Source organism: Chaetodon auriga, chromosome 17 (genome assembly GCF_051107435.1).
Source record: "Chaetodon auriga isolate fChaAug3 chromosome 17, fChaAug3.hap1, whole genome shotgun sequence".
NCBI classification, from domain to species: Eukaryota; Metazoa; Chordata; class Actinopteri; order Chaetodontiformes; family Chaetodontidae; genus Chaetodon; species Chaetodon auriga.
In genome coordinates, this window is record NC_135090.1 from 17,163,006 (window position 1) to 17,172,224 (window position 9,219).

The following is a 9,219-nucleotide window of genomic DNA, read 5'->3' on the forward strand; positions in this document are numbered from 1 at the left end:
GTGACACTGGTGCGGTGACCATAGCTTTCCGAGAACGTCGTGTTATTTTGCAGCGAGGATCGGCGCGGAGGGTTAAGCCTGTTAAAAAGGAGCGGAGAGGAAAACCTCGCCTCGTAACGAGGGAGCATGGATCGGTGCCGTCTGATGGTCACTTCGTTGGAATTCAGCTCCTTCACCAGAAAATGTTCTGCTCAGTTTGGTGACTGTCTAACTTGAACAGCTTGATTACAGAATGCTAAAGAACCTCAGGCTTTCTCTTTATGGATGGCACACATAAACATGCCATCCATGCTCCTCGCTGATTTAATTTACCACGTTTGGTGCATATCTGCCTCTTGCTGATTTATTTACCATCTTCGAGCTCTCACCAGTCGACAGGAGTCTGTCTGTCGTGCCTCGTGTTTGCTCGTGTCGGTTGCTGTGCGTGCGTGGATGTGCATATGTCGTTTTAGCACTCGTGTGTGTTTGCACGCACGCCGGCGTCTGCGTCTGTGTGTGAGCGACACAGTGTTTGACATGACAAGGGGTGACCTTCCCTCTGTGTTCTCCATCCTATTCCTGTCATGGCATGTAGAACCCAGGTCTCTGTTGTCATGGTGACAGTGGTGATTGACAGCTTCTCTGTCCCTGGAAGACAGATTTGTGTGAAGCACTTTCCTCTATTATCTGGGCTGTTTCCCTTGGTTTTCTGTGGGGAAGTCTGAGTACAGTGTGTTATTCTACATTTCCATAACCGTGCATGGCTATATTTAACCTTTACTCAGCCAGGGTAAGTTGGCTGAGCATGCACTCTCTTCTCTTATAGCTTCTCATTCAAACAGCAACACATGTGGACATGATTCCCAGTACCACTGAGCACCTTGTATGTTTTTTTTTTTTTTTTTTTTAATGCATTTCAAATCTTTTTAAGGGCTCGTAGCCAAGACCTCTGGTGCGAGAGTTGTGCCGCTCTTGAATGAATTTTCATGTTCTGAAGTTGAAGTTTGTGCTCTAACTTTTAGGTTTTGTTCTGAATCTAAATCGAGCTCTGAATATGACCTTAATTCTGAATGTGAATTATATGTTATCAATTTGTATGTGCATTAAAAGCTTAAGCTTAGAAGTGAACACCATTCTCTGCAGTGCAGTCAAACTCTGCAACTCTGAGCCTTGATTATAAATAACAGCAGTAACTCAATGGTACAGTGAACTGTTTGCTGTACATTCTCGAAAGCAGATTTTGTAGTGTTTTAAATTAAAGCTGCGCCAATCAATATTTTTAAATTAACAGTGCTGTACTGTTTGCTTCATTATCAACACTCTGATCAACCTTGTTTCCAGCTGCAGCAGTCAGCTGTTCTCTGAAATAAATAAATAAATAAAGCTTGCCAGCACCAAATGGCAGAGAGATGAAGTTAGCGACGAGCTGTGGAGCATTTAGCAGCAAAAGAGCCAGATATTTCCCTCAGGTCAAGGCCACACCAGAGCTAAAAAGAGAGTGAATATTGAACTTATATTCATAAGGTGGCCAGTAATATGACACCAAATGAATCCTAATCTTGTTCAGTACCTGCTGAATGTGTAAACAGGCAACTGTTGACTGTTAACACACAAGAGTTAAGACGCTGTGTAAAGCATAAACAAAACTGAATGTGATCATTTGATAATCCTTTTTCACATATCTTCAATTGTAAACAGTACTCAGTTAATGTGTTTAATGTTTTACCTCATCAGCTTCATTGATTTTTGTAAATATATGCTTATTCTGAATTTGATGCCAGCAACATGTTTCACAAGTCCACATATCAGTAGAAAATAATGTGAAACCATTGGCAGGACAGTTTATGGTGTCGCCCACGTGCATCCTTCTGCAGGTGCATGGCACAATCAAAATGGCGACCCACTCTTAAAAAAACTGGTCCAAAGTGCTTCTTGGGGTCTAAAACTCCACATGGTACCTTTAATACTGAAGTAGTAAATAATACAGTGATATACTGTAAAGACCTGCTGATAAAAATGTGTTTAAAGAAGTGATGACACTGATTTTGCTTGTATAAATCTCTGCAGGCGGGGTGTTAACAAAGCCTGGGGGCCAGGATATGGAGGGCTTCTGATGGTGAAGTGGCACAGCAGTGTGATTCACAGCCGCCGGTGTGCAAACTCCAATAGCTTCCATCGTGTTGGGGCCCCAATGCTAAGATCAATAGTCATCAGAGCCCATCCCCACACTTCTCTGCCATTAATAACCTATACTGAGAGGCTGCCCTTGCCTTGACCAACTGTTATCCTCCACCTTCCACATGATGCGAAACAACAGCATGTCAACACAGTGGGGATACCCACATGTCAAGCGACAGACATGGAGGTGGATGATTTATGGGAACATATAAACATGCTGTGCTGCATTCCATCTGCGCAAGAACTATGTTTTCTAGAGAAAATCGTGTTCGCGTGTGCAAAACTGAAAGCAGAAGGTGCCCTATCAGGCTTGTACCCACCACACATAAATTGTCATAAACGGCGCAGTGCATAAGCCCAAACCACTGTGGTACCAGAGCGGTTCTGTCTATGCTATGGATTTTCATCCTTGCATTGCTGCATTGCGGTCTGACTTTATACTGTAGTTATAGGTGTATGTCATAGAGTCATGGTGGAGAAGAGACTTAAGGAGTCTACTCACACCAGCCTCGTTAAGGAGCTATTCAGGCCTCCCATTCTTCAAACATACGCACACGCCATCTGTTCCGGGCGCAGATGTGTGTGCATGTGCATAGATATGTGTGGCTGTGTGTGCGCGACTCTGAGAGAAACACCATTTATTGCCAATTAGGGATGCTTTATATTGCCCAAACCTGTCCCCTGACTATGGGCAGGGAAGTATTAAAAGAGTTGAATTTGGACAAAAATCATCTTTATCACCATAGCAACCCAATTCACCGTGGCCGGGCTTGACATCCCCCTGACTTGTCACAGCAGCGACTGCAGAAATATGCCCTGCTCAACCTGCCACATTAAATAGGTTAACTAATGGTTATGGTAGAGGAAGAAATCTTATCTTATTAAATTTTCTTGTTAAATCTAATTTAAATTCCTTCTGCAGTCCTGCAGAGAAATATAACATTTCAAATGGACATTCTCCCTTTGACAGGGAGATTTTGATATAGCTAATTATCTCCTGCTTCCCTTCATTTGCTTTCAAGCAGCCCTCACAGGTGAGTTGGCTGAATAAGTTAATGGGAAGGGGAGGCGAAGACAAAAAGTCCCGAGGAAAATTGGTATGCATGGTTTCGATTCACCGGGGAGAAGGTCACTTCAACAATCTGATCGGCCCTTTTAGACGATAGCAGGTTGAGAGAGAGGGAGGGAGAGAGAGCGAGTGACAGGAAGGTGAGAGGGAAGAAGGGATGACACAGAGAGGTAATGTGGTAATGTGTCAGGAAGTCTGGATATGCCACCTCACCCCATCCTGAGTGTGACAGCCCTGGAGGTGTGATAACCTTAAATTCACACGTGCAGACCCACACAGTCATACGAACGCACACTAACATCCATCCCAGGGCATCCTCCTGGCCATGTGTAGCGACGGTGGGGGAGTTAATCACCCATGTCCATGGCCTTTAGCTGCTCTCATTAGCGGTGAGCGGTGGAGCCGTACCCGATCCATTAGCAACGCTGCCGGTAATGACACTTCACCAGCACCGCCGGGCCCACGGCCAAGAAAGGCTCCGCAGCCCGGCACAGCCCCTCCATTACTGCCTCCTACTGCATACTGCCGCCACGCTTTTTAGCACTGGCAGGGAGACTGAGAGGCGCGAGAAAAAATAAGATGGAAAGAAAGGGATTGTACTTCCCTTTTTTCCTTGGTCCGGAAAAGCAGCAGGAAGACGAGGAGTTGCAGAGAGGCAGCCTGGTGGCTTTTATCTGGGATCACATCCGTTGGCGCTGTACTGCAGCATTATCGTTCCAAGCCTCTTTGTCTTTGTCTGTCTCTCACAGCCACACACACACACGCACACACACACACACACACACACACACACAGACATGCATGTATGTTCCCAACACACAGCTGCACACAGGAGAACGCATACACTCCATCCACATGCACAGTTGGACAGACAAATAGTGATAAGTCTTCTTTTTATGCACAGGCATGCGCTAATTAAAAAGAAGCACACACACACACACACACTGGCAAAGCAGGCTTACAATGGCACGCGTGTTCACCAGCACACGCACACACCACATGCATTCACAGCGCGTCCCGGAGACAGCCTCACACAAAGTGCCGTGTCCTCATTCATATTGCATGTGAAAGCCCCGTGGCTGTCATGTAACTGAACTTATGTCACGTCTGTAAAATGGCCATCATGGAGCGAGCTAGCACCAAGTTAAAAGCCAGGGCAAGCACGACTAAAGGAATATAGGCCACAGGCAACCGACCTCCCGCCTTCTCTTTCCTCTCTGTCTCTCGGCTTTCTTTTTATTTTTTTTATCTTCTCAGCTGTGGCCTGGTGCATTTGCCTGCCTGTGAAGTTTTGGTGGAACGGCAGGACATCTCTTCCTCCTCCTACTCTTCCGTCTACCCCGCGTGCATCTCCTCTGCTCTGCTCTGCTCTGTTGAGGGTGCACACATATTCTTTTAGCGCCCTCCAAAGGATGCTGAGGGCACAGCAGGCTCACGTTCCCAATGGTTTCAAGGATAATTGCAGTGAATGAGACTTTCGGGGAATAATGATATCATTGTGAAGTCTTTCTTGTCCTGTTTTGGACTGGCGTTTGGTGTATTATGTGTTGTATATTGTGTCTGTGTATTGTGATGATTTGGAGCAGGATTTCTTATATGCAAAGTTTCTTGATATATGTATGTCTTTTGTTTTTGTTGCAGTACATGACTGCTGCAGCTGCCGCGGCGCCTATGCAAGGGACCTACATTCCCCAGTACACTCCTGTGCCTCCAACAGCCGTCCCTGTCGAAGTAAGACCCTCAGACATGCACACATTACTTACCAACAACAAAAGCATCTCTCTGTGTTTACCCAAAGGAGGACATTATTACCCCTGACAGCCCACTCGCTTACACCCACGCGCTCCCACTTCATCCATTTCTAAACCTGCTCGCCACATCAACAGATCAAAACAGTCATTAAACAGACAGATTACATTTGAAACACGCTGTAAATTGCTCTTATTCTCTCTAAACTAATGGCCTCGCGCCACCAGCGGGGATGAAAACTGCAAGCAAAGCAGGATGAGTCAGAAGTTTTATAGTATTTGGGAAAGACATTTGAAGTGCGGTGCAGACTTTGTCACTTCTTCGGCGGCTGTCTCAGCTCCTGGCAGGTTCGGGCAGTCCAGCCTGAGAAATGATGAACGTGGAAAGCGGGCAGGCAGGCCGGCGAGGGGAACGGGCCGGCTGTCTGGCGGCTGACAGTGCAGTCGTATTCAGATGGACTATCAGTCGTGTATCAGATGACAGGAGCTGAAGTGAGACACAGTGCCGGCGGTGCTGTCTCTCTCTCTCTCTCCTTGCCGGTCCAGGCTGGTAGGTAGCTGGTACACACACACATCCATCAGCCACGGATCTCTGGTTAGCCCACCAGGCACGGACAATGACAGTTTCCCCTGACAGACCCATTAGTCGCTCCTCCCTCCCTCTTACATCCCCTCCCAAGCTCCCCCTCCTCAGAAAGTTCCTCATGAAGGAGTGGGACGGAGGAGAGAGATGTAGTTGCGGTGTAGCCCCTGGCGCCTCTTACTTATTTCATCCTCATCGCCGTCCTCTCAATGCCGGCGTCAGCAGCGGGGTGTATATCACTGTATCAGCCAGTGTCTGCAGGGCTGATGTATGGACAGGACGCAGTATCCTTGAGAGCTTGTTAAAGGTGATTGAGATGACTCAATGATGGGGCTTTCGGTGATGCTAGAAATATAAAAAGGCGAAGAGGTTGTTGTGATGAATCCAGTGCTCATGGCCACCTTTAAAGATTACTTTTCACCTCAAACATGTCTGCAAGCACATATTTGATTCCTCCAGTAAACTTAAATCCCTATGCAGCGTCAAATCACAGCGAGGTGATGTTACTTCTGTCCTCTTTGTTGTGCATTTTATTTAACCACTTTGTTGTTAAGTTTTCCACTTAAGTAGCTTCACTGTTATATAAAAGACAAATATTCTTTGTTTTCTTTGCTGAAGCGGTGTCTGGAACTGGAACTTTAGCGAAACGTTAAATTCAAAACAGCTATTTTTGTATCGGGGCGCTTTTATTATGCATAAATGGAACAATTCGAGGTCTCTCCACCGTTATTTTATATGCATTTCTGGCACACAGTATATTGGCCACTTTGGATGGAAAAGTTTGATATATTAAATGAAGCTGTGTGGGTGTGAGAAATGCCTGTCTGCACAGTTCAGAGTGATGGACCTGTCAGTCTGAGAAGGTAATAATCTCCACAGTTTTATTTGGTATACTTTCATGCCTTGTCAGAACAGTTTTGTTTATTACATTATATTTGGGCTTTAATAATATTTATTCGCTTTTCAGCAGGAAGTGTAAGCGTTGCAGAGAGACGCTTGTTCAGTTCAGAGCTGATGCATTCCCTCGCGTGTGTGTCCTCAGGGAGTGGTGACGGACGCCTCCCCCCAGACAGTGGCTCCCTCGTCACAGGAGGTGGCTGGCCAGCAGCAACAGATCCAGGTGGACAGTGCTGCCGACCATGTTCCTGCTTACTCATACCAGTCCAAGTAAGTCACACAGTGAAGCAGGATAACCTGACGCACAGATGGTTTGTTGCACTGAACCATCTGGGAAGTCGTCCTTGGAAACTGTTTGGAAAAGGACAGGCGCGTTCAAAAAAATACTTGGCAGGTGATTGGATGAACCGTCACTCTATCGCGGGCTAATTTCAACCAATCAGATCAGCGAAGCATGTGACGTAGTGGGCCAAAGCCAGTCAGGAGGAGAGCAAACACACCTTCTCCACCGAGAAAAGCCTTCAGCGCCGTCCTTTGCTCTTCTGTCAGTGAAGAAGCATCAATGCTAACATTTTTAGGAGCCGCCATTGTTGTTTTCGATTCTCTCGCTGTCGTCACGCCTAAACCACGAGCACCATTTTTTAAATTGTAGACATTAGCGGTACAGTATAAATTAGTCTGCCATCCACAGCAAGGTATTTATACCCTCTAACACCTCTGTGTGTGCTGGAAATGTTGCAAATCATTGAGCAGCTTTATGGTCATATTGGATTTTACACGTACATTTTGCATCCATGTGATGAAGTGCTTTGATTTGCCAGGTATTTTTATCCATATTGCTCTCTCCGAGCGAGCACTGTTTACTGCCATCAGGTCATTTTGTGGTCTAACACGTACAGTAAATCCAGTTTTTTCCCCTCCTTTGTAAATCTAATCTGACATGTTTTTTTTAGATGTTTTGTACTTTGTAATAACAATTGGCGAGTTAAGCAGCACAGTACCAAATGTTCATCTGGAAATTGAATAAATGAGAGTGCTACGAGACGCAGTGGTGTCATGATGAAATGACTGTAATTATTCCTGGCTGCTGGTGTCATTTTGGCAGCACTTTTTGCTTTTCTGACCTGATCAGAACTGTTTAACGTGCTTGGTTTTGCTTCGGTCTTCTGACTGTGCTGTCAGCTGTCAGCTCGATCTCTTCTCTGCGTTTGTAATATTGTGCTTTGATTACAACTGCACACCCCTCTCCCTCTGTCTGTCCTCCTCTCTCCGTTTTCTCCTCTTTCATCAGATAGCAACGGCCTGAGCGAATGTTCCTGTGACAGCGTTGCCTTGAGACAGAAGGTGGCTGCACTGTGAATGCGACGAGAGGAGAAAAGAAAGAGATTGCTACCAGATTGCCCAGGCACCAAAAAAGAGACACTTTTTTCATTTCCTACCTGGCCTACGAGAAAAAAAAAGGAAAAAAAAAAAAACGCAAGAAGGAGGTAAAGAGTGCTGAGGAAGGGGATGGGGAAATTGCTGGGCACAGTGCAAAGAAGTGAAATTGTTTAGTCTGGGAACCTGCCTGAAGGGCTGGGCTGAAGCTTGAAAAGTTTCTCAAAGAAAAATCTCAACCAATTACAAAAAAAAAAAAAAAAATGAAGAAAAAATGACAAAAAATGACCAAAAAAAAAGGTTGAATGCGCAGGTAGGTGATGAAGTTTATTTTGTAATTAGAAAAGGGGAGTCAAGTTTGAGATACACACAGAGATTGTCTTCCTCAGATATTAAGCTACAATTTCTTTTCACTCTTTTTTATGTTCTAGTGTTAAATTTTAGTTTTCTAGATATATTCGAAAACAAAGTGTTTTTTTCTTTCTTGAATCTTCATGGCCTTAATTTGAAGGGCGCCAGAAACTTTTTACAGAGTTAAAGTCTGACGTCTGGTTAGGGAAAAAAAAAATTTAAAAAAAAAACAAAAAAAAAAACAAAGCAAACTAAATCAGTCTCTTGGACCACTCGGAGGGTACAAGACACTGGATGTGTTGTTCTAAAGAGGAAAAAAGAATCTATCACATAAGCTGTACAGATTTAATAGAGAAGAGCTTTTTTTTTTTGTTTCTTCATTAGAAGAAAACTTTGATAATTATTATGTCAGAGGTAACTAAGTGTCAGAAGAAAACAAAATGTCTGTTTGGGGAAAAAGACTCGGGGGAGGGAGGCGGGAGGGGGAGCTTTGAAGAGATTTTTCACAATGAGGAAAAAATGAAAACATAAGAAAACATGCTGCATTGTGGATGCAGTCTGTTGCAAATGCTGAACTTGTTTTTTATTATCATAATTATTATTTTACATGGCAAAGTTGCTGTCAATGACATTAGTGCTTTTTATCTGCCACATTTTACCTTTTTTATGAGCTTTAAGATGTTTTTAGCCCGCTTTGCTTGTCACACTGCAAAAAAAAAAAAAAAAAAAAAAAAAAACGAAGAAGAAAAAAGTATAAAACGAACAAAAAATAAAAACCTACAGAAAAAAAAAAATTCTGGCAGTGAAATAAAAATTCAGTAGATTCAGTAGGAGCTTACGGTTTAAACCAATCAGTGCAAAAGCAATAGAAGAAATTGTTGACAATTTCTGTAGTCTTTCCTAGTTGTGGATCAAATGCAGCCCATGGATGGCCATTTTTATACCAAAGATGAAGAGACACTCTGAACCAGAGTTTTTTTGTTTTGTTTTCCTTTTCATTTTTCAGTTTGATTTTGTTGTTGTTGATGTTGTTGATG

General features: G+C 44.1%; 1 protein-coding gene across 6 annotated transcripts in view; it reads left to right on the forward strand.

Moving 5' to 3' along the window:
• Nucleotides 1-8,958, forward strand: part of LOC143335575 (RNA-binding motif, single-stranded-interacting protein 3) — a 266,419-nt gene extending 257,461 nt beyond the window's left edge. For 5 of the 6 annotated variants that reach the window (XM_076755107.1, XM_076755109.1, XM_076755108.1 and 2 more), the window contains 3 exons: nt 4,868-4,957; nt 6,600-6,724; nt 7,746-8,958. In XM_076755107.1, coding sequence (XP_076611222.1) covers nt 4,868-4,957; nt 6,600-6,724; nt 7,746-7,749 — 219 coding nt within the window. In that variant the 3' untranslated portion in view covers nt 7,750-8,958. The remainder of the gene's footprint in view (nt 1-4,867; nt 4,958-6,599; nt 6,725-7,745) is intronic. The other variant, XM_076755112.1, reaches the window with a different exon arrangement.
• Nucleotides 8,959-9,219: the final 261 nt, after the last annotated feature.